The sequence below is a fragment of the Filicampus tigris genome, chromosome 12 (genome assembly GCF_054856515.1).
Source record: "Filicampus tigris isolate MCC_2025a chromosome 12, RoL_Ftig_1.0, whole genome shotgun sequence".
Taxonomy (NCBI): Eukaryota; Metazoa; Chordata; class Actinopteri; order Syngnathiformes; family Syngnathidae; genus Filicampus; species Filicampus tigris.
The window spans coordinates 12,429,228-12,455,066 of NC_141228.1; the positions used below are offsets into that span (position 1 = coordinate 12,429,228).

At 41.3% G+C, this 25,839-nt stretch overlaps 2 protein-coding genes across 2 annotated transcripts in view; both read right to left on the minus strand.

The window, feature by feature from the left end:
• Nucleotides 1-19,670, minus strand: part of cers1 (ceramide synthase 1) — a 31,393-nt gene extending 11,723 nt beyond the window's left edge. Inside the window, exon 1 of the mRNA XM_086047205.1 lies at nt 18,466-19,670. Within this exon, the coding sequence (XP_085903331.1) occupies nt 18,466-18,702 (237 nt within the window). The 5' untranslated portion in view covers nt 18,703-19,670. The remainder of the gene's footprint in view (nt 1-18,465) is intronic.
• A 26-nt stretch (nt 19,671-19,696) lies between these two features.
• cope (COPI coat complex subunit epsilon) lies at nt 19,697-25,743 on the minus strand. The gene is made up of 10 exons (XM_086047206.1): nt 25,578-25,743; nt 25,331-25,393; nt 25,133-25,233; nt 24,693-24,845; nt 24,068-24,121; nt 23,327-23,408; nt 23,041-23,196; nt 21,962-22,030; nt 21,311-21,385; nt 19,697-20,598 (listed from the first exon to the last, which is right to left on the minus strand). The coding sequence occupies exons 1-10, from the start codon at nt 25,677-25,679 to the stop codon at nt 20,545-20,547; spliced, it is 909 nt and encodes a 302-aa protein (XP_085903332.1). The 5' UTR covers nt 25,680-25,743; the 3' UTR covers nt 19,697-20,544.
• Between the last annotated feature and the right edge of the window lie 96 nt (nt 25,744-25,839).

Genomic DNA, 25,839 nt, shown 5'->3' on the forward strand with positions numbered 1-25,839 from the left:
TATAGCTTAAAAAAGCCCATTTTCCATATCTCGAGAAATAAGAATATTACATTACAAACAATTACTGGTAATATGATTTATATCATAAAATTTAAGTAGGAGTTTGCCTTATGCAAAATGATGTCCCATGTGTTTAATGAATTTGAATAATTTCATCTTGTAAGAATCACTTTTTGAATGAAACTGCTGAAATGAATTCACATTATTCATTTACAATTGTTTGAGCTGCAACGGCTGTAAATATTTTCTAAAAATGTACGGCCTCCCTAATCTCGATCTCTGATAAATGTCCGATATGAAATACAGTGCACTTGGCGGTTGTGTGACGCTCAAGAGTGAAGTAAGAAAAGGAAGGAAGTTGACAGGCCCACATACATCGAAATCATACAACTGCGACACTCTTTGGGTTGTGCGGTCGTGACAAATGTGAGTCAAAAACAAAACAAGAAAAAAGCACGCCCGTGACTCATTGGCATGCGTGCTCAGAACGAAGGGGACAGCAGACTCGGTGCACATTGTGTTGTATACTCGAGCACATCTGTCAGCCCTCCTCCTTCCCTCTCAACTCAACTCCACTGTTCCTTCTCCCTCTCAGTCTGCCCCCTGCCTGCGACATTTATTTATAGAAGCCAGCTGTCAGCGTGCCCCCTCAGTCTTGTTCTACATCGCTCGAACCCCCCGCCCGCCCAACACAAAACAGGCCCACGCAGGCTCTCCAAAGCCTGAACCAGAGTGCAAATATTACACCTGCCTGTGCATGTAATATTAGAGAAATGCCACCCGATATAGGTGAAAATGTACAATAAAGCTACACCCCTCCCACCTGCTTTCAAGGGTTAGGGTTAGGGTTAGGTCAACCCCAGTCAAGTCAACCCCCCCAAAAGTTAAGCAGCAAAATCCACCCGTTTTTATCCATCTCAGGGGGCGGCCATTTTGTCACTTTTGTCAACTGAATATGACATCAATCACAGATCACCTGTTTTCTGAAGCTGATCCATGATTGGTCGTTATCAGAGCCCTGAGCAACTGTCGACATAAATGACAAAATGGCCGCCCCCTTAGATGGCTAAAAAGGGGTGGATTTTGTTAAACACAGTTACTAAACACTTTAACCTGTAGTCTATCAAGCGCTTACTATGACAACTTTACAAAATTCCACCAATCAAGTGTGTTGCAACATCAGTAAGAATAGGTCAGATTAAAACAATAATGCAAACAAATATGTGACTTTATCACGACAACTTTTCATGATATAATACATGTAAAAAAGTGAACTTACAAAGACACTCTACTGTAAATTAAAACATAAATAAAATACATATAAAAATACAGCCGACCAACCGAAATGAAGCTTTTTCTTTTTTTTTCAAAATGCGCAGTCTTTTTCTCATTCTACTACAATGCAATAGATTTGAATTTAATTAAATGTTCAGCCCTAAAATGTACTGATTAGAGCAATGGGTTTTCACCTGGTACCCCGGCTTCATTCTACATTCCCAAAACATGCATGTTGGGTTCATTGAAGGCTCTTAATCGTCCACAGACATGAGCGTGAATGATTGTTTGTCTACAAGTGTGGCCGACATTGCTTTTGAAAGCGCAAAGGAAGCCCCACGCAACCGCATCTGTTCGGTCTTCTTAAGGGTGACATATTTTTAGATCTCTCTAGGTCTCACTGAGTTATCAACAGGCCTGCGATATGGCCTACTACATTTCTGGGCCTGTCTACAAAGACAAAAACAGACCACAAAAAGTAGCTTGTGCTAAAAACAAGTAGCATGTGAGATTTCGATTTACATTAGTTCCAGGCAGTCCCACGTAGTCACAGAGGATGAGTTTGGCCAAAGTCCTATCTTGTGGTGCCTTTTATGACAGTGAATGAAGGACACTGAGATAATCCACTGGACCTGTGGCAGATAAGTGGCCTTGACCTCTCCTTTGACCGTTCAACCCTCTCCTCCATCTCAGAAAGACCCTCTTCGGATTTCATTCCATAGTCCTCCATGAGCGCTATTAACCGGGAGGGGACTCAAGTCGCATGAACTGACTCGAGTCAGATTTAACTCATTCACTGCGAGGCATTTTCAGGCTGTCTTTTACCCTAATGTTTGAAAAAATATATAAATAAATTCCTGGGATTGAATGGCTGGACTGTGAAAAGACAAATAAATTTGTCAATGGCAGTGAATGAGTTAAGTCATCAAATTTAGGACTTGGGACTTGCTTGGCTAAAACTTGTCAAAGACTAGATTTTAACTTGCTATTCATGAGACTCGACTGTATGACTTAAGTCATACCTGTTACATTACATTTGGATGTTTTTCAAATCAAAAATCAAATCGGGAATGGTAACATGCAAAATCTGCAGCTCAAAGATAAAAATAAAAAAAAACACGACTACAACGTTTAACTTCATCCTTCACTATAAACCCAACAGACAGGTAAGCTAGTTTAATTGGCTTACTTATTTTATCTCACCAATAGCTAGTCAAACATTAACTAAGCCTCTTGTTGGTTATGCATTTAGTTAACAAGACAATAGACAATACGCAGATTGGTTTGGGACCATTAAAAAATAAATACGCGATTTTTAATGTGTGATTAGTGATGACTTGATGCAAGTCACGTGACTATCTTAACATGTTTCACTTTAGCCACAGTAACTTGGAATTTACTTGAAACGTGAAAGTTAAGACTTGGGACTTACTTATGACTTGTTCATATGTGACTTAGTCCCATCTCTGGTTTTACCTTTAAAAAAAGAAGAGAGAAGGAAACAGAAAAAAAACAAAAACAAATCTGAGTTTGTGTGAGGAAGCCTAATGACGAGCGGTTCCCTTGGCTCACTCTTCCACTTCTTCCCCATTCTTTATTTGTCATTTCCTTTCGTTCCCTGCTGACATGCAGCTGCTCTAATTACTGAACCCTCCATGTTCGAAAGTTCCCCACCCCACACACACACACACACACACACCCGCCCCTCCTTCCAGGAAGTAAGTGATGAGGGAGCATAGAGGGTGAATGGACTTCATTGGCCTGTTGTATAAGCAGACAAACTGGGCCAGTGAGTCAGGACACTGGCTCATGTGGTTCTGCTCGGAATGATCCACTTTCATCCCTTTGGATTCTTCCAGCTGGATTCTGTCCAGTTCAGTACGACGTCACCCTGACACACTCTGAGTCACGTTTACAAGCACGCACAAATGATGTCAGGATCCAAGTCAACTGATAATCAGTGACATTTTATTAAGAAGTGATCATAAAACTGTGTTTTGGGTAGATGGATGTTCCCTATTGTGTTTGTTCCCGTTTTGTTTTCTTTGTAGGTTGCAATCAAAAGGTTTGACCTGAATTTGCCCCTTGGCTGTCATCACACGTCCAAAAGTCAAACAATGATTAGCAAATAAGAAAGTGATGAAAGTAACTGTATTGTGACATTGAAACTGCGTATAAACCACGATAGGTTCCTGTCGCTCGACCGTGCACGTCACGATTAGGTTTTCGTGAGCAATTTTAAAACATAGATAGTATTTCACAAGACACCCCAAAACTCACTTTGGCACAAGGCAATTTTTGAAAATGGACGCTAGTTGCCTGAGGCAGACGATAATTCCCTGTTCAAGTGTGTATATTCTGTTTGAATTTGCATAAGGAGAACCAGGCAGATGCTTCTTACTTAACACACACTTCACACTTTGACTGTCTCATTGCATGCATGTTTGTTGTGCATGTTATTAAATTGTATCTCTCATTGTTCTCAAAGTGCTCGTCCTGTCTTTTGCCTCCTAAAGGGGTGACATTTTCACTTTGACACGAGGACATACAGTTATGTGCAAAAGTAAAAACTGTATCCTAGTTGTTTTAGCTATTCTTATGATCACATGAAGAGTTCATTTCAAAAGAAGCCTTTGTGTACTGACTATTAAACTTTGTTGATCTATTTTCAAAATAACTTCTGTAAAAAGGGTCAATCAAACAAAAAAAGTTAAATAAGGCAGCCTACTTTTGCACAGCACTTTATAACTATTGGTAGCGAGGTAAAAGAAAGCTCTGGTCGTCATTAAAGAGATAAATTGGTATTTCAAATTGAAGCAAGCACAATTCAAAGGCCGATGGCTCATTTCACTGCCCAGTTTTTGTTGCCATTTGATTAATTTAATTAAAGTCAAGTGAATCTGCCTCTTGTCTTTTCTTTTTAGGATGGTTGGGGAGTTGTGGTCTGCAGTGCATTCTAAAACATGTTTTCATTGGTTGCTTTGGAGGAACAGGAAATGAGGACATCCTAGCTCACTACTTAAAAAAAATGCACAGCATTTAAAAACACGTCATGTTATACTTTGACTTTCAATTCACATTGAATGAAGCGACAGATGGGCCCTCCTTGCAAGATTCATCAGGGAAAAAGCATTTCAAAGAATGGATGGACTGATAATGACTGGAGAAAGGGAGGTTGGCGCCGTTCCTGAGCTGGCCCATAATAATAATGACAGGTCAGCACCATTAAACTCCTGCCTCACCTTCCTCATCCGAGTGCAAATTAAAAGCAAATTCTAAAAAGAAAAACAAATAATAAAAAAGAAGCATGTATAAAATGTGATGAGGGAAAATTAGTACGGTGATCCTTTGCCGCTCTGCCCTCAATCGCACACACTGCGCCTCTTCTCTGGGTCATTTAAGTTCAATCATCCACATCTTGTATGCTCACTGGAGCCAGTTGCGGCGGTCCGCAGGAGCTTCTCAAGAGGGGACAGCTGCCTTTTTTTTTTTTTTATTCGACTAAACGAAAAAGAATTGGACCTGCGTGAATGAGCTCACGGTGATGAGCATGTCGGTGAAAAATGCAGAGGTAATAACAGAAGAGGAAACATGAGGTAAACAAATGTTCCGGGGTTACATGTGGTTTCATTTAAATGCACAGCTCAGTCGGTCGAGGCGGAGAAACGCACACTTGTTTGCGGGGACAAAAAAAAAAAAAAAAAAGTGGGCTTCGTTAGAGGAATGGGCTCAACAGTGCGGACACTTTCCATTCCGTCAAACGGCAAAGAGCCGTCCTCATGCACAAAGTAATGAGGACGTCTGAATGAAGTGGCTCAAGTCCTGTCCTGCCAAGAAAACTCACATTTCTCAGAGGGGCTCCCTTGCCAATTTTCAGCCTTACTCCATAATAGACCCTTTCTAACGTTGCTAATGTTTTAAAATCATGTGCATTTTAATAGTATTATCACAAATTTAAAAATGAATCTCTTGATTAGTGCGACGCATGCGGAAGGAACAAACTGTTCGCAGTAATGCAATTGAAAGCCTCATTTAAAGCAACATGAAAGAGACTTCATTCTCGACTTATTTTTTGCAACGACTCGGTCTCGCTGGCCTGTTGGGAGACATATGGCTGTCATTCATAATGCAGTGGCCGTGCCACAGATAGCCAGATAGAGAGAAAAGAGGGCTGATACAATGGGTGTGTGTCTACAACAGACAATGGGGTCGCTCAAGAGATCGCCATCGTGAACAACGAAGCTCTCTTAAGCACAAACTTTAAAGTGGGTCAAATGTACAGTCCATTTTGGATCGTTAAAAAAAAAAAAAGGGGGGGGGGGGGAAATAGGGTTAGCGAATGGCAGCATGGCTAGTGGTTAGCATGTCTGTCACATCGTTCTGATTTTCATGTTCAGATTTTGGCTCCGGCTTTGCCGTGTTATTAATGCACTTGCTTTTCTATCAAAATGAAAATGTTATGTAGCGAGTGACACCCACAAAACACTTGACAGGCTGATCCAATCACAGAAAGGCCATTCATGCGAGAATCTAAATGGAAGGCTGTTAGCGTCCGAGCAGGTTGGGTCCCTGGTGAGTGCTAATGCTATTAACACTGCTTAGGAGGGAGGTCACATGACACTACAGCTGTGTGCAAATGTGTGTGCGTGCGTGCGTGCGTGCGTGTGTGTGTGTGTGTGTGTGTGACTCCAACAGGCCCGACTCTTCTCTATTAGCTGGAGAAGATTTACGCAGGCTGATGATTGCAAAGTAGTTGTCACAATGCAGACAGTCTCGAGCCTCTCCTACACAGCGATGGTACAAAATTGTCCTGCCATTCCACTGTCATGCTGCTTTACTTTCACATCAGTGTGTGAATTAAAAGAGAGGCGCTCCAGAGGCAAGTGTGAAAAATCTGAATGAGCTGCCAAGCTGTTGTGAGTGCTAAACAGAATTTCAATGGGTTGGAAAAATTGGGCACTGTAAGGAACACTTAACTATTACTTTAAATCGTAATGCACTTAAATGCACTTAAATGACACTTTTTTTTTGTTGTTGTTTTTTTTCTTATTTTATTTGTATTTATGATTTTCTTATATGTTCGAAATAAAGCTAAAATAATCATTTTTAAAAATAATAAAATAAAATAAAATGCTACAGTGAACCCCAGTGAAGATATAAATAAAACATACAATGTTTTTTTTTAGTTTGTCCCTCCCACACCTTTCAAACATATGGAAACACACTTTTAAAGTATTCCTTAGGACCTGTTCTTACTCTCTTGCTCGTACAATTCACAGATCACCAAATAATAGGAAGTGTTCTTGCACCAAATGGTCTATTTTTCACTCCCAGTTGAAAAAACTGTTGTAAAGTTGTAAACCTGAGCCATAAAACAAAAGAGGAATAAGCTTTGTAACTTGGTAAACACCAAAATGTGCGACCGAACTATGCAATTTAGTCTAAGGTCTGATAACTTAAAGATGAAGTCAACCCAGACATTTTTTTCAAGAATATGTTCTATGTAGGCCCACTAGTTGAAACAAGGCATTCTGCTTAGTATTGTGTTAGTGGAATATGAGTTACACAGCAAAACCCACCCATTTTTAGCCAGGGGTGGACATTTTGTCGCTTCTGTCAACTGAAAATGACATCGCAGTTGCTCAGGGCTCAGACAACGATCAATCACGGCTCAGCTTCAGAAAATATTTGTGATTGGTCATTACCTGATCCCTGAGCAGCTGCGATGTCATTTTCAGTCGACAGAAGTGACAAAATGGCCGCCCCCTGAGATGGCTAAAAATGGTTGGATTAAATTTTATTCCACAAAAGCAATATTAATCCGAATGCCTTGTTTCACCTAGTGGGCCTGCATAGAACATATTCTTGAAAAAAATGTTTGGGTTGAGTTCCGCTTTTATGATAAAATATAATGCAATTACCAGAAAATTGCATTTGTTGCGGTAATTCTAAACCTGCTACTTTAATGGAGCAGCAACACATACAAATGGAGAATACAGCATTATTCACAGGCATACACACGTATTCACCTTCTCTCTCTCTCTTAATTTCAATGCATCTATTTCAGTAGACATCAGTGCTGCTGGACATGTTGCGGCACAACGTGGCACTACACTGAACGTACACACCCCAAAAGTCGGACTTGCCTGAATATTGTAAGAAGCCATAAAAAACGATCTCCTAAACATCTGCACTATACAGTAGCTGGGTGCAATCGGAGAACTGTGATATAGTGACATAGTAAACTTTGATCAATTTCTCAATCTCAGTGTGCCAGGAACAATTTCAAATACTACCAAAAAATGACTCAGTTGGTTGCTAATTTCCCCAAACGTCAATACAGGAAAGGAAATCAAGTTACTACAGTAAATGCCCATCCATAGGATGATGCTTGACCTTTTGGACAGTTTCCCACTAACAATAAATGGACTGAAGCAATATGGATAGAAAACTATTTCTACCACTCATCAGGGGAAAAAAACGACTTTCTGAGCAAAATAGGATCAGATATAAAGACCCCACCAAAGCATACCTGTAAATTTGTCAAATAAATCATATGATCAATGAAGGCGTAGCAGTAGGAGAGAAACTAAGCCCATTTCACTCTATGAATTCTTGTGAGATCTCACCCACTTCCAAAGAGACGAGCAAATGATTCATCAGTAATTGCTGGTGCTCTTCGGTGGAAAAGACGCACGCAAACTGTCACACACTCATGAAATATGGCGTGCACATTGCACAGACAGACTGAAGTTGGGTTTCCGCTGACTCCTAATACGCAGTAATAGAGTGGCCCAATTGGAAGCGAGTGTGTTCAGGCCTTGTAAAAAGCCTAAAAAGCCTGCGCCCTCAGTGTGTCGGGGTAAATAAGGCCAACTGAAGAGGAAAGTCAGTTAGCGGCTGGCCACAGGAACTCTGGAGCGGTCAAGGCCGCTCGGCACATTCCAGCTACCCAGAGGAGCGCGGGAGCATCAGCGTCAGCAAACAACGGTGATTCATGAGACTGCATTGTGGAGGGGAAAATACGGCGGCAACGTGATTCATCACCCCGGCAAGCGTGCAATCCTTTCCTCTAATAAAATCTTCAGACACCTGCTGACTGAATTGGGTCCGCAAAATACCAAGGCAGATTTCAAAGTGTGCTTTGTACAATGTGGAGTACGCACAAAAGAACATCATTCGTGTTTCGAGCCGTCTGCTAAAAAGATGCAATATTTTTTTTTCACCTTCTTTCTAAACGAGGCAACACTCTGGCACTTGTGCCAGCAGCTGGTCGCTTGCTCACTGTTTGCTGTTAAGTGCTGAGTAGGCGGTGCTCCATAAGTGGGTTGGAAGAGCTTTTTTCTATGGCATGAGCTGTTTGTTTGTTTGTTGACATGCACCGCAAGCTAGAGTGACAATGCAGGTACTATTAGCATAAGGGATTTTTTTTTTTTCTTTTTTAAACTGACAAGAACGTTTAGGGAACATTCTACGGCACTAGGCCTTGTGTTTTTTTCAACTAGGGCTCAACAATTAATCAAATTCAAATCGACATCCCAATGTAGTAGAATGCAATTTTGAATGTTACTTTATGATTTTTTTTTTTTCAATGAATCGGCCGAATAATCGGTAATCTATTCTATGACCCCCCCCCAATGGCGCATATACAGTAGAACAAGGATCACATGTCGCATGCTGTGTAGGTGATGGGATTAGATTACAGTATCATTGGCAATACATGCAACTAACAATAGCTGAGCTTCATTCAGGGGTCGGAATTCCAAGGCGTCCACCTGAGTGAGCACTTTTGGCCCAACGGACAAGCACTTTCCCCGACCACAATTCAAGTGTCGGGTTTCTCCTTGCGGCTCTAATGTAATAACAATGAGCCGGAGGAGGAAGGTGATCGTGTATCTTGCGGTCGGGGAAATTTGCTCAACCTGAGGCAGCTTTCACTTTTAGGTCCACGGAGGCGTATTTGCTGCTCCTGGCCGCTGCTCGGGGAGATAAGCTCCGCGACGCCGGCGAGCACACGGCAGCTCTCACAGTTCAGTGTATAACGACACGTGTGCGCGTGGGGGTCTGAGGGTCTGCTGCTGACAGATTTCCAGCCATGCATGCTTTGGTTGCCACTACTTGTGTTAAGAATGCGCTGCCCGTGACGAAAGTTGCATGGTGCTCAAGCGAAGATACGCACGTGGCTGGGTATGCACGCTATTGTGTTAATGATTGGTCGCTGCACGCTGACTCAGCAGGCCTCACTTCTGGCCTCGGTTCCTTCCGCTCTCTACTCTCTTCCCTCTTTTGCCGTGCTTCCATGTGATCTATAAACCTCGTTTGTTGTACTATAAAAAAAAAAAAAGTTTCCATTCACACTACAGTAGGAACACATACTGTGGTTATAAAAAGTCTACACACCCCTGTTCAAATGCCAGGTTTTTGTGACATAAAAAAATATTGACCAAGATAAATAATTTCACAACTTTTTCTACTATTAATAACATACCTTTGGGATTTAAGGCCAAAAACTTCAACTTGGGAAAATAATGAATTTGGAAAACAATGACAGAACCAGTAACATCGGTACCTCTCGTGTGATATTGCTTAATTGTTTTTATCACTAAACGACACCAAATAAACAACAATAATATCAGTCAGTCAGTGTTCGCAAGAAACTGTCAGGGTTCTGCTGGGAAAAAAAAAAATCTACTAGAGCAGGGATGCGTATAATTTTTAGATCATTGTATATGGACTACAAACATTTTCACACTTAAACATGTGACATTGTACTTTCTTATACAGCTTTGCTTGATTCATGATGGGCTTTTCAACAAGGACCACAACATATCTAGTGTAGACAATAGACATGGATGAAAATGTGTAGAAATCGTGTAACACAGTATAGCAACCTATCAGAATGTGATTCGATGCGATCAGTATGCAATTCGAACCCTGTGACACGAGCCTGAAAGGGGCTTACCGGCTTACTCTTTGCTTAGTTTAGTACTGTCTAGAACAACAAACACCAAATCAGCCCTAAAACTCAAAGCTTAAGGGCTGTCCAAGTTTGAGTCTGAGGGAGTGTGCTTACAGTAATGCTGAATCATTTATAGATTTACATCTATTAATATTTGATTGGGCAGTAGAAGGCATGAGAAGGACAATTTGCCCATAGGGTGGTACTGGTACCCCATTGGCCCTCTGTCTCGGGATACAAATAACTGAAGATAGGAGTCCAACCATGCCACATTGTAGATTACATATAAAGGTCAACAGCACTCTAAAAACAGTTGGGTCAAAAATAACTATTTGGGGGTTAAATTTGACCCAATTGTTGTGTTAAAAAAGGACCGACCCAGACTTGGGTCAATTTGAACCAAAAAAATTGGGTTATTCAGTTTTGACCCAACTTTAAGGGTTAAATGAACACAACAAATTGGGTCAAAACAACGCAAATAATTGAGAAAAGACTGGGCACTCCCTCCCGGGGCCGAACTGGTCAGACACCCATTCTTAGGGGGTACACGTTTGAAAAAAAGGGCTCGATTAAGCAAGGGTGGAAGCGGATTTTAATCCGGCCCGCTAATCGGCCCTCATGCGTGTTTCATCTCAGGCTACTCAGTGAAAGGCTTCTTTTTAGGCTTCTTTCTACTGCCGCGTCGGCGCGAGCAACAACTGTCGCATTGTTTCACGTGACCGACGCATTGTGCTGTTGGCGACAGGTCTGCAACACATGCCACGCACCCATCAGGAATTGTTGCTGCTCTGATTGGTCCATTATGTCACATGTTGTGATGACATACAGTTTCCCACACGGAGGAGAGAATGCACCACGCAGCTCGTTGCTGCAACAAAGCAAACTAGTTTGGCAGCGGCCTATGTGTAAAAAGAAGCTACTAACCCACGTACCCCCTTGGCCGCCACCTTCCAGATCGTTTTTGCAATAAAATTAAATGCATCGTCTAGTCATCTCGATCACTTTATGGTTGTAGCAGGCACGATATCCATTGTTGTCGCTGTCTTTTTGAAGCGACGCCCCCCAACTAGGAACGTAACTGTTTCAAAACAACTTGTGTCCACGAGTATAGTCAAGCTACGCACAGCACTCAAGGATGCCGCCGGCACATCAAGGTGGAGCTCATGCACTTCTTCTGTCTCGTCTTCCCTACTTCCGGAAATACGCCGTAACAAACCTGCTGTGTATAGTGGTTTGCTGGTATGCTTTTATTTTGAAGGCCGGGAAATGTGAAGGAGGGGAAGTGTGCAAAATAAGTAACTTGTTGACTGCGAATTCTGGCTGTCTGTTGGACCCAAATAATTATACATACAATTGCGACAAATCCAATCCCGGGGCTCGCAATGCTAGTAAGCACACACAGTTGGGTAAGTACTACTGGCGCATTTGAAGCGTGTTCGAATTGTAAATTAGCCAGCTAATTATCTTTAAAAAGCCTCTGCCGTTAGCATATCGCCCATGGCGACGTCACTCACGGACTCTTTGTTCATTTTGGGGTCAGGGGACGGAACGGGGCGGGGGCCAACAATGTTTATGAATATGGCCGGAGGATCGCGGTCGGATTGGCAAAAAAGGGTCAAGTTCTGCTCAGCTCTGGTGATATGCTTATGTTAACATGGCAGGCAAGTCATTGTTTGTTGTGCGGTCCTCAGTCATGGTTTCATAAAGTAGAATTCATACGTGTCCAGAATTTTGTTCAGCACATTCATGGTGGAAATTACAACAAATCTAAATTAAAAAGTATTGTTTAGAATTATGGCAAAGTCATATATTTTGTCTCATGGTGCTTTTTTGATATGAATTGAATGAATAAGACACCAAGGGCAGTCTGCAAAGTGTTGTCAGCGACAATCACTCCGATTGGCTGTCAGCCAGGAAAATGCAAATCAGTCCATGAGATAGATACATTTGTAAAATGGTACACAATTTATTTCAGTTCTTTAAACCAAGCATTGCTTCTGCGGTCATCACCAGACAACTGCCTCACACTTTCACACGGGCTGTGATGAGTAGTGGGTCCATCTTGAAAAGTGTGTTGAGATATATTGACCTCTTGAGGAGAGTTGCGCTCAACAGTTTTCAATCTCCAAGCAAGGTAACCAGAACCACTCTGGTAATCGTAGAAATGTTCCTGTGGATTACAGTAAACACAAAGTTAATATGGAACATTATTTGGAGAACGCACAGTTCTTGTGAAGTATCACATCCTACAATGGCAGCAGACTAATGCCTTCTTTTTTTTTTTTACGATTCCAGCACTCGTCCTGTCCAACACACACGCTCAGTTACAAGCAACTCGTTTTCAAAAGATTACAATGTGTGAAGTACTTACCAAAACAGTGTGATAAATGAAGAAATCCAGATGTCAAAAGTGTCGTTGATTTGACCACGATGCTGCGTGTGTAGACATGAACAGTATGTCGGTGGCTGTCATGGCCGCCAGTCATACTTCATTCAAGTGTAAATCTGGCGCCTGTGTATGGGCCTGAAAGGTTGATTTTTGACCCAACATAAAACATTACTGGCATACAACCCAATATATAGTTAATTTGAACCAACAACTGGGTTAATTTAGAAGACATAACCCAGAAATTTGACCCAACACAAACAATCCAAAAATTGGGTTCATGAAATAACCCAACTGTTTTTAGAGTGCAGGTACAAGATTGTTATCAGAAAGAAGGTGCAGTGTACATATTAGAGAAGGAAACAACAAAAAAAAAGACATAATGTCAAATTGGCTTTTGTTGATATCTTTAACAATGGATTCTGGACAATCTGCCAGACCAGTGGTGACAGGTAAAGGGAACTAAGTATAAACACAATGTTACTTTTACTTTGTTACTGTATTTAAGTAGATTATTTCCAGTATCTGTAGTACTGTGCTGTACTTGAGTATTTATTTTTCTGAAGACTTCCTTCCTCCCATCCATTTATCCAGTTCCTATATCGCTTTTCCTCATTACAGTAGCACGTGTGCTGGAGACTATCCAAGATGACTTTGGGTGAGAGGCAGCGTCCACCCTAGACTGGATGCCATCCATCCACTGGGCACAAAGACAAACAAGCTCTTACAGCTAAGGACAGTACATATAGTCAATTAACCTACAGGAAGACCGGAGCCGAGATACAATCCGTCGACATCGGCAGTCTGAGGCAGGCCGTGCTAACCAGTCAGCCACCGTGCCGCTTATTTGTAGCTTACTCCTTACTGTTGAAAAGGGATATCTGTGCTTTCTAGTCATTAGGCTCATTACTTTATCCAATTTCAGGCAGACTCTGGGAAACGTGTATTGAATATACTGTAATTGACAGCAAAAATTCCTTTTTAATTTTCTAATTAAATACATTCCAGATTTTGTTTTTTTTAATTCTACTTAATTTGAAGGAGTTCAATCAGTACTTCTATATGTACCAAAGCATTTTTAAAACATGTATTTCTGTTTCTACTTTAGTACAAAGTGTGAGTACTTCTGCCGCCTCTATGTAGGCTGGGAATCTGCAGTCATGCTAAATGCTATTCCATTTTGGCTGTTAGCTTATCACACTAACTTCTGTTCTAATCAACCAGTTGAGGCAGATGGAGGGCCCCGCCAAAGTGTCTTGGTTTTTCTGTGTGTAACTTTTGTTAGCAAGTGGCTCTGTATAAGGCAAACTGAACCTAAATTGAAAAGAGGTTTCCGAAACAAAACCGCTTTTCTTGACTCTTTTAAAGGGAGTACATTCTAGTTAACAAATAGCGAAATACATAGAAATTATGCATGAGCAATGGCATGGTAATCTATTTATTGATTAATGATATCTTGAAGCAACTGATGCAAAATGGAGTGCACTACTTGGATGCGACAGGACAGGCCTTGTTGATTTCATCTCCACTAATTTGCTGACCAATGACGGACAAAATTACATCCACTGGGATGCAGAGATCCATGTATCTATATTCACAAAACATTTAAACGGTTCATCGATTGACTGTTAATTTTCCTCGGTCAGTCGAGGAAACTCAGTCACAGCCGGCCCTAATACAAACACTAGAGTGCGACAACAGCTGCCACTCTTTCAGATCCCATTAGTGAAGTCTTTAGAAGATGGCAACGGCACATTTAATATCGCACAGTAAATTTATTCCCGCTTTTATCCACTGACGTCCACACTTTTAACCCCAATTAGCAGTGTTTGCACATGGACTGCATTCGATGTCATTAATTCTGGCCAAAAGACAGGTCGGCAAGAACTCTTTGAATCACAGCTCATGGAGATTGTGTACTTTCAAAGTGGAAGCCGCATATTTAATCAGTACTGACACGTTAATAAAAGCACTGTGAATTAATAAGCGTTCAATGCAACAAGAACCTTGTTTGTTCAGCCCAGGGTCAATTAAGTGTGGTTGGCGTCATCTGACAATCCACCGCAGACTTCAAAAAGCAGTAATATTTGTGCTGCATTAGCCTAGCACGCACGAGCTAACAGAGAGACAATTCTGCATACTAAGCATTCACTACATGATAAAAAATGACTGATTCCGAAGGACAGTACTGTTTTCCGTCAAAAGATGTTAAATCAATGTTGAATTAGGGTTAAGAAGGTTGATTTTTGGTTTTAGTTGAAGACTGTTTAATCAACGTTGGTTCAACAATATTTTGTCAGCATTGAAGTTTGTTATTCAAAGATGCTGTTCAATCTACATTGTATTTTGGTTGAATTAAAAAAAATGAAAGGTCAATGTTTAACTAATGTTGAATCTGTGTTTTCTACATTTGCCCTTCTCTATTTTTCTACTTCAGCAGAGGGAGGTGGGAAAGGGGCAAATTCTGAGGGGGACAGGCCTTTTTCAACCGCAAAAAGTGTGTGTACTGTATCTCTCTCACTTGCTGTCGCTCTCCATATATGAATTTTATTTTATTTTTTTTAACCTCTTTTTTCTGACTGATTTTTTTGTTGTTGCCCTGAGCACACGTAGTGTCGGTCCTGTTTCATGAAACGTTTTCATTTCTTAGCCTTTTCCGTGCAGTATTTTGATCTCTTCTAATACATTTTTGAACATTAAACGTGTTTTCTGTCATAGGTTTTTCATACATTTGGGTAAGGGAAAAGCTAATTTTGTAGTGGACGAAGCCAATGTTTTTCTTACAGCAGGGCGGCATGGCTCATAGGTAGAGTGGCCGTTTCCCAACCCGGAGGTTGTGGGATCGATCACCATCACCGGCCATTGTGACCATGTCGAAGTATCCTTGAGCAAGATACAGAACCCCCAGTTTCTTCCAATGCTGTGTCATCAGGAGATAATGAGAGATGAGATTTGAGTACCCAAGGTAGAAAAGCACTATAATAAGTGACAGCCCATTTACAGTATTTTAATTCCAATTTAGATGATGGTTGAATCAACATTGATGCTGTGTGAGCAAATGTTGCCCCAACATTTTATCAACCTTGCGCTTTCTGTATAATTTCTACTTTAGGTTTCGACGTAGATTCAACACTTAAGCCGAACCATATTTCAACATTGATTCACCCATATTTTGCTATCTGGGAGGCCTCATTCGCTGCTTTCTCTGGCCACATCTGGCATTACGCACGAAGCCCTGAGCTAGCGTATAGCATCCTCCCCATCGCATCTAACACATGTGTACACTCCACTCCCCACTCATATGGATGGCAGAACAATAGGCCAGAGGCCATAATGAGAGGGGCTTCACTGCTCAGTAAAAGCAACAGGATGGAGGCACTCAGGGCGGGATGGGTGAAGGAAAGAGAAGCGGCCTTAGAGCCTTTTTGTCTAAGTGCAAATCCTTGAGCACCTAACTAATGACAAGGGTGTCCTCTCTGTGGCAAAAACCTACACAGAGCATAAAAGCAGTCGGTAAGAAATCTTCAGCACGTGTGAGAGAAATTGAGAAATTGAGGATGTTCTTGATTCTGATGCAACATTACTGCTGACTGGGAATTCATTTTCATACTTTTACAACAGCAAAAGAAGGCAACTTTATTATTTTTTTTAATAGCGCACTTTAAAAAGCCACACACAGCTGTAACATAGCACTCTCACTGCCATACATAAGATCAATTTTCTATGTCCGAAATCTACGAATGGGCATTTGATTAAACCAGTGCCTGCCCGGTTGGCCTAAACACAATTGAGGCACTGACCTACATTTCGCTAGCATGTACCTCCAAAATCATCACTTTTCAGGATTGCTCAACTACAGTATCAATAATGCATCGTCAAAGACATAAACTCTGATCACGTTTTAAGTTACTTAAACCTTTAAAAGCAGAAACTGTCACATCCAAAGGTAAAGAAAGAATAAGAATGAATCCCAGAAACTGCACATAAGGAGATGCATGACGTCATTGGAACTAAGATAAGAGACATGCAAACTGAATCATGGGGATGTAACTGATGGGCGAATTAAGCTTCAACCGCAAGGTTCTAACAGGCAAGAAATTCAATGGCAAACAATAGCCAATTTCACCAACACGATTACCAACTGCGCAACCGAAAGTTTTCAGAGTGGATCTTTTAGAGCAGTTTTTCCTCATCTGTTGTCATCCTGCGACCCACATTTCAATCCTTTAAAATAATACTAAATATTGTCCACTGAATGCATCTCCCTCCACAGAGGTCTGAAAGAAGTCAGCCTTTGTCCTCCTCTGCTATAAGATGACTAATAGGGTTTGAATTTTTTGTTTGAGGAAACTACTTTGTGCAGTTTGAACAACCCGTTTGTATTCTTTCACAGGTATTGTTCAATGTTTTACAATAAAACAAGAATGGAACATTGAAGATAAATGATGTTGGACGTGAAAAAAAAAAAAATCAAGATCAGCAAAAATTGGGGTCAGCAGGTTTTTTAAAGATTGGAGATCGGCCAGAAAAATTGTATATTTTCAACTTTTGGGTCTTTTGGGTCCTGACCAACTAGTTGAGAATTACTGATTTAATGGTGCAACAATTAAATGAATAATCAACAACTAATTTATTATTTAAACTAACCTATGAGCCTTTCAATTGAAAAAGGTGCTGATTACATCATCTCTACCTCTTGCTTGGCCTTCAAACATCAGTAAATTGTATTTTGTCCTTTTTATTTATTTTTTTACAAGTAAATCAATGGAAAAAAATCAAATATTTTTCCTTAAAAAAAAAAAGTATGTGCTTTGGTTTGTTGAAGAAAGGCTACAGAGTGAAACAATTCAGAAGAAACCTAAAATGGGCGAAAAATAAAATACCCAACTTGCCTACATGACAACAAAATTCAAGAACTACATAAATGCGTGAAATGCTTCGGCAAAATTCAGGCAAAGGCTGAATACAAAGGAAAATTATTTCATTTGATGTCTCTCTAAAATATGATCATAACAGAAAACTGCTAACCTATGCAATGCTAGACAAAGTAATAGGTCATGTAATTATCAACTTAACATCAAAGGCGCAACAGTACACCTAAAATTCACCACTTATACCAAGCCAGAGGATCCATCATTTACAAGTGAGAGGAATTAATTTGAACCAAAGCAGATAAACCAATTCTTTGAGGCCTCTGATCATATGGCCAAGCTACACATACACTCAACGGACACTTCATTAGGTACACCTACACAAACCCTGGACTGGTCGCCAGCCAGTCACAGCGCACATTCACACTCATATTCACAGCCATGGACAATTTAGTCTTCATTGAACCTAACTTGCATGTTTTGGGGGAATATGCCTGGCGAAAACACACGCAAGCACGTTGAGAACATGGAAACTAGTCACAGGAAGGTCTGAGCCAGGATTTGAACACAGAACCTCACAACTGCAAGGCAGACGGGCGTGCCACTAGGGAATCTTGGAAATTGTGTTTGTAGTTTGCACTGCCTCACTCTGATGTGTTTCTCAGAGTTTATCCATGAGTCACACATCCCTTTTCTGTGTCCTATGAGTTGAGTATGCATTTGCAAGGCCTGCTTTTGGGGTTTGATGTGCACACTTCCTATCTTCATCTCGTGACTTGTCTGTGAGATACAGTAGTTGTGTATAGCACATCCCTTTTCTGTATTTCTAGCCAACACTTGCTCTCCACACTGCTCACACCTGTTGTGTCTGTAGTGCCTATGGGGAGCAATTAATGCCACAATTATGGATGCTACGGAATGGGTGTGTGGAGGTGGAATGGGGTCGTGCATGTGTGTGTGTGTGTCTCACCCACCTTGAATAGACTTACTGTCAGCCCCCGTCTGATCTGCGTCCACAAAAAGGCGCAAAAGAAGAACAGGGCAATCTCGGTCCAGGTGATGTATGCGTGATCCAGCAGAGTCCGTGTTGTGAGCTCCAGCCCGCACTGGCTACAATCTCTCCACGATTTCAGCATGACGCTGGAGGCTCGGCTGATGAGCTCCAAGTATCCCGGCATGGGCTCCACATCGCCGGTCTGAGCGCCCATCATAGCGCGGCGCTTCGGAGGAGAAAAAAACGGGAGCCAAAAGAGAAAAAGCGCTGGGAAAGGGGGGAAAACGTCCGAAAGGGGGGCGAAGAGATCCCTCTAGAGTCCAGGCCGTGTGGCTAATCCGCTAACAAGCTTGCTAGCTGACTTAAAATAAAAAAAAAAAAGCTTGATCTGACACCCCGCTGTCTCGGTCGGGTCGCCTTATTCTTTGTTGTCCATATTTTTACGGCATGGGCCCGCTCATTCTTCGCCCGGTATGATTTCTTATCGCGTCCCCGCAGACACAGGAAAGATAATCATAGCAAAAACGTGATCATGTAAAAGGCAATTAACTGGAGCCGTGGAGCACGGCGTGCAGGTTTCCTCTCACCATCATCGTCATCATCATCATCATCATTCCGCTGCGCACGCGGCCAATTCACCGGCAGAAGCGCGGCGTGTTGCCGGTTAGCTGTCGAGCTAACTTCAAATCACTCCACAGGAAAAAAGACGGGCATTGGCAGTGGTTTCCAAGTCGCTATTACAAAGGTTCCCGAACGCCAAATGCATTAAAAATTGGGTCCATAAAGCGCAACGTTGTGGCGGACAGACAGCACGCGACTATTGTGCCGTTACGACGCAGCTACGTCACGTCTCATCCCTCGGACCGTTACTCGGTTTATATAACGGATCTTTTAAGTTTAAAAGACAACGGCACACGAATGACAAACACGGTGGGGGAGGGTAAAGCCCAGCTAAACCGTCGATGGTCGATCTTAAATGTGAAGTGTGTCCACGGCTGGTGTGCGACGCTAGAAGGGCGACAGCCACGTTTATGCAAAAAAAAAAGGGAATAAAACCCCAAGGGGGAGGCAGAGGCTGGTGACGTAGACCGCTATCTACACGCGCTGTCGAAACACACGGCAACACGTCCTCTCGTATGTGGAAAAAATAAGAAAGCCAAGTGCAGCCTTACATGTTTCACCACCCTACAAAAAAAAAGCACACACCCCAATACGTGTTGAGCTTTTATTTGAACTACAAAGGAATGCACATCAAAGTGAATTCAATTACAAGCATGAGAAATGTTCATCATTGTTTACGCAAGTGACCATATTTGCACTTGCCTAATCTAATGGCATCCAAAACTGACGCCTTTCTGCTTGCCAGTTTTGAGTGTGCTGTGGGTTTAACGATGTTTATTGACGTGGTTGTGGTGTGTAGTGCTGTCGAAGAGTACAGCTTCTTCTTGAGAGCAGTTTCCAATATTTTGTAACTGTTGCGTAGCTAAATCAGATAACCCAAACAAATTAGGGGCAGATCTTATTATGATGCAGCGCAGTTCAGCAACAAGGAGATCAAAGTGATGTGGCAGGGCCGGAAAAAACATTCTCAAACTGCGGGCCATGAGCGATCAGGTGTGTTGCCAAAAATTACTTATCCGGACAATTATTTACTGAAAATAATATATCTTTTTTTCCCCATCTACATATGTCAGCTATGTGCAGTGACAGAGAGAAAAAAAAAATCTTCCGCTCGATGGCAACCACTTTTGGTGAATTTGGTTTGGTGTTCCGTAAGATTTGTAATCATGTAAAATATTTGCCTTAGCTCAATAAAGGTTGGGAAACACTTCCCTAGAAAGTAGTATATGCATCCATGATGTGGAGGGTGCAGTCAAGAAGAATTTCTAATTTCTAACACATTTAATGACCAGTTAGTGTATTTTAGAATTAATACAGCAACATCCATTTGTCTGGTAAAGTTTCATGTCAACACTTTTTCTTCATATAAATCATCAAAATAAATCCAGGTTTGCACATTAAAGACAGCGGGACAAGCAGACGGTTAACTTGAAGGCCATTATGCTGTGGCGGTGGGAGCGTATTGCATCGCTAGCCTGTCAAACTCATTCTCCTGCAGGGGAAAAACAAAAACAAGAAGAAAAAATAAAGATCAACAACAGCTGTGCATAACATGAATTGTTTGGTAGTGTGTAGTGTTTATGTACATCTGCGCCATTGTGCAACTATATGTGTGACAAAGGCCAAAGACTTGGAGTACTTTTTGGCAGGGCTCCCACAACGCCTGCAGCACTTCCACCAAAACAACAGGCCGGGTTAAGTAAGGTACACACATACTGACAATCGGGTCAAATTTGAGCAGTCCCTCTCCCTTGTGATCAAAGCCACCAAAGGCTCGATTGTCAGATGCCTCAGAGTGATTCTTTTTTTTCTCCCTGATCTGCTCAGAAAACAGTTGGGACCCGTAATTGAACATGCTGAATTTGTTTTGTATTTCAGTATGAAAATCTCGATTTGTGTGACTTCTTCTACTCTTCTCTGTATTTTCTGTCATTTTGAATGTCCATGCTGCAATTCAAAGTTCCATCTTAGTACTATAGCAGAAAATGTGTGCGTGTGCATGAGCAGTTACCACACGTGTGGGGTTTACCACATTTTAAAAAATCTGTTTGGATGTCAAAAATCAGTAAGTGTGTACCCCACTTTAGCAATCCGAGTGCTGATGATCCAAAGCAGTAATGATACACAAACTTCACAAGCACGTAATTACACAAATCAGTCATGTCACATAATCAAGAGGACTGCAAGTAAGACAAGTAGGTCACCTTGGAAAAATAGTCTTTGAGGAATGGATGGGCCCGGTGTGCATCTTTGAGTTGAGAGAGGTACCGATTAGTCACCTGTGGACAAATTAATAAAAGATGAAGGGGAACTGAAACAAAAATGACTCATATTGTTTAATCTAAGGTTTGAGCAGTAGCAAAGTGGAAAATCTGCAGTCAAACTCTATATGTTGTTTACACTGCAGCCAGTGTTACCAAAAAGTTTGGGCAAGTATGGGAATGTAAAACAGAATTCTTGCTACCCTCAATCGATTGTGGAAGTGTACCTGAAATTATTGCACAAAGCTTTAACCTTGAAAAAGATGCAATCAGTAGTTATCTCGCCGTAGTGATGGCTCGGAGTCAATGTTCAGCACTTCGCTGCATTACTATCAAGTCTTTATCTTATGAACGTTTATAAGAGTGCAAAGCACGGACGCAGCACTTAAACGCAAAGATATGATTAGACGACGCCTTACATGGTCAGAAGAAAATGCAAGAATGAAAATGCATGGCTAAATGCCACCGGGTGAAAACAACATCATGGAGTAACCAAAATGGAGGAACCGCAACAAGAGTAGGTGAGAGTGTATTCACCAAGAGGAAATGACAAAACGTGTGACCTGGCTCACGGCTTAAGTTCCAAAGTCTAACCTCAGGGGCTTTTCCGAGGTGCTGAGTCAGCACTACCAGGTTGATCAACGTCTCAGGGTGGCTGCTGTCCTGTAAATGAGGATTAGCAAAGAAAGAAAGTGGGGGGAAAGCCACATTGTGAGATTTGTATTCCACTAGGAAAATGACTGTTCTGCATTTTGGCCTGTTTAGTACAACATAACATTGCAAAAGGTTAACCGGCGAGATAATAACTTTACCACAGCCAGCAGCAGCCAATCATGGCGTCATAAACGTGGGGTCATATTTATTGCCATATAGCCCAGTTACTACGCAAGCCCATTAGCAAAGGTCTTATCTGGGGTTTACAATCAAAGTTAACCTGACATGAAATGTCAACCACAAATGTGCATCCCCAACAACGTCCATTAGTCAACCTGCCCATCCAATGGAATTTATGGCAAGCGCTTTGGCGCCCTCTGCTGACTGGATGGATACATACATTTTTTTTTTTTATACAACGCTAAATACAAGCTTGGGTAGGGAACCTTTTTTTCCTCCCAGCACTATTTGAGAAGTCTTCTGAGTGCCTTATTCAATAAAGTAAAGTACATGAAAAAATTTTTACTTTTTTGTAGTCTCTAACAGTTCCGCTGAGACTTAATTTCAAAGGAGACATAGTATGGAGAATTGACTTTTTATTGTTTGTACACAAATGAGTGGTTATCAGGAGTGGCTGTCCACACCTCAATTGTGAAGTTAAAGAACCAAGTAAATATTTTAATATCTGCCTATTTGTGAAAATGCATCTGTGAGTCAGCCTGTTACATAACAGATGGCGTGAACAGTCGACACCAGCTATCCGTGGAGGATAGGGCGCGCAGTTCAAAAATGCGCATATAATTGATGCCAATTGAAAGGATTTTTTTTTTTTTCGAATCCGTGAACATGCAAATCTACGGGTGCCGAACCACAAGTATGCAGGGGTTGACAGTATAAAGATAAACCAATTTTTTTCTTTTCTCATTGAGGATTATCAGAATGTGAGCCAGTTTAGCTCAGTGAGAGGGTATAAGGCAGCAAGAAACCTAAGTCTACCAAACATCACATTTCCATCTAACCTTGTCGAGTGCCTCCTGTAGCACTCCCTCGGCCTCCTCCCACTTGTTCTGAGCCATGTAGCAGGCTGCCTGCCCATTGAGAAGCAGCAGCGTCGAGGAGTACTTGTCTGACATCTCCTGGAAAATGTAGTAGGCGTCTTGCAGCTTCTCTCCACCCTGGGACCACACGCAGGGGGCCATCAACAGTGCACAATGAAAAAGTGTGAAAGCATTCAGCGGACGAAAAGGCAATAATCAGTGAAAATCTTGGCTGGTCAACTGAGCATCTTGGTACTGATCTGCTCACCACAGCCAAATTAACCCATGCTGTGGCTAGCTGGGTTAGCGTTGCATCCTCATCTTGCTCCTGCATCTTCTTCAGCTCCTTCCTGCCAGGGAATATAATTGTAATGATGAGAAACAACTAAAACATGCTTGAATCACCATCATGTGCATCATCGGCATATTTTACAACACTTCAACAAGCATCAAATGACTGTTTTTGGTGTGCTTTGCTTCTTTGACTGTTTTGCAATTCCTATTGAAAAACATGGACCACTGTCAAAACTACAGCATAGTGGGAGAGACCTAACTGTTGCTCACGTTTGGTTTTAAATTAATTTTGCTATTTGTGGATTTTCTTTCTATTCTTTTCCCAAAATAAGGACCAACCTGGAAAAGCGCTCTATATTTAAGAGCATGAGAAGAATATACACCAAAAGTTAATGCGTGATCTGTGAGTCATTATGCCAACTTAATCACTGAAAACCCAAATGTTTGTCCTTTTGAATTTTTTCTATTTTACTTTGAAAATGTCTTTTTAAAATCCAAACTAATTGGCGATCGAACAGTGTCCCTGACAGATAGAGTTCAACATTAAAAGTTTCACTGGATATAGCATGACAGGTGACAATGACGGTACATTCCCATCACTGGATTCATTTGAAACATGAATTCTTTGCTGGATATCTATAAAACAAAACTGACATTCACTTGCAAATTTGGCCATCGTTCATGGCTCTCTTTAGCCAGATCTATTGCTTCTTACCTTGCCAAGTCAACACGATCCAGACTCAGCAGCACCTGAATTGACATGGCCATGCTGAAAAACAAACAAGTTATAGCATGATTGTCAAAGAAGAAGCAGATTGCCCCGGCCGCTATAACTATAGTATTGTGGACATTTGAGACTGTCGGCTCCATTCATAGACTTGACTTGTGCAATCAGTGGCACAGACGCTCCCTGCTTCACTTTTTAAGTTATTAGTTAAGTATTTGTGTAAAATAGAGGTGCAACGACATCCAATCGATTATCAAATTAATTTCTGATAATCGATGAACCGTTTGTATACATTTTTGATTAAAATTGTTCAAATGCTTGGAATTAGAGGCTCTCAACAGTAAATGTCTGTTTTCTGTAGTCCTCTGTGAAAGCAGACTGATTATCTTTGCGCTAAATCAAAATAAAACATTTGCTTTTACTTTTGAAAAAATAAATCTATATTTTAGCTTTTTTTCTGACATGTTATGGACCAAACCTGTAACGGAATCATAGTCAATTTAAGTCAATTTGAAATAATGGCATGTTCTTGAATAATGGCATGGAAATTAAAACATGTTTTTAAAATCCAATTCATTGGATTGACAAAATAATGCTTTTAAGCCCTGCTTACCACTCCAGGCTTTCTCCCTGATGCAGAGTCCTGAGAGCAGCATCAGTGTTCGCCGCATGGTGGTAGATAGAAGCGGCCATGAGGAGGAACGTGGTGTTGGCAGCATCCACACTCTTTGCCATTTTCTTGTCGAGATCCTCCACAATAGCATCCCTATGTAGGAAACCAACAGTAGAGAACGACAATTTTTCAAGATGTTCTGTTGTTCAATCACTGAATTTTATCTGTCAGCGTATTCTCTCTGTGACCTGTGAATTTTACTTACATGTTAGACCTTTACAGAAAAATAATTCAGTCTAGTTGACAGTATATATATAGGCCAATAAAATGACACCCTTATAAGTTACAATTTACTAAATAATAGTCCCCTTTTTCTTTCAAACTACTAGCATATAGTCCCTCTAGTCTAGGGGATCAAGCATTTTTGCCATATTGTTTACCGTTTGCTTTCACTTGACAGATACTCTGCAAACATCCTGACAGCTTGAAGCTCAGGTGCAGAGTTGGCCTTTATGTCATCCATGACGACTGCATACTTTTTCTATAATACACAACATGTATGGTGAATATGACTAACATGTTTATTCTGCTTATCGATAGACTAGTCTATCACATCACACGACAAGCGGGCTACTTACCTGGGCAATGTATGCTCTGTACAAGAACGTGTCCCTTTCAGTCTCCTTTTCTGGTGTTGAATTCTTTCGAAGAAAAAAATTAAATAAAAGCATGTGTTCGTTCAATCTTTTCAGCGTAATGACAGAACAGAACTATGCGCCGTTTTACAGTTTATAATGTAGTTGGTAACGTTCGGTCCAATTGGGTTGGCAACAGAGCATACGATCGTATTTTAAGATACTAAACCCTTCACAAAACGTGACCTACCTTCACCTTCTGAGCTTCGTTGATACATTGCTGATAACTGCCTATGTAAAAGGCATTTTTCACATCGAAAAGCTCGTCAACATCGGTCTGCTGCGCCGCCATGTCGAACACAACGCCACTTCCGGACACGTAGCAAAAGTACGTCACTTCCCGGCCGTAAAGCGCACTTTGTGTGGGAAGGAGTTCGAAGAATTAAAAACATCCTATATGTACATTTTAACAACTTTTAAAGAAAATTTCCATTTCAATTATAGTAGCCAGA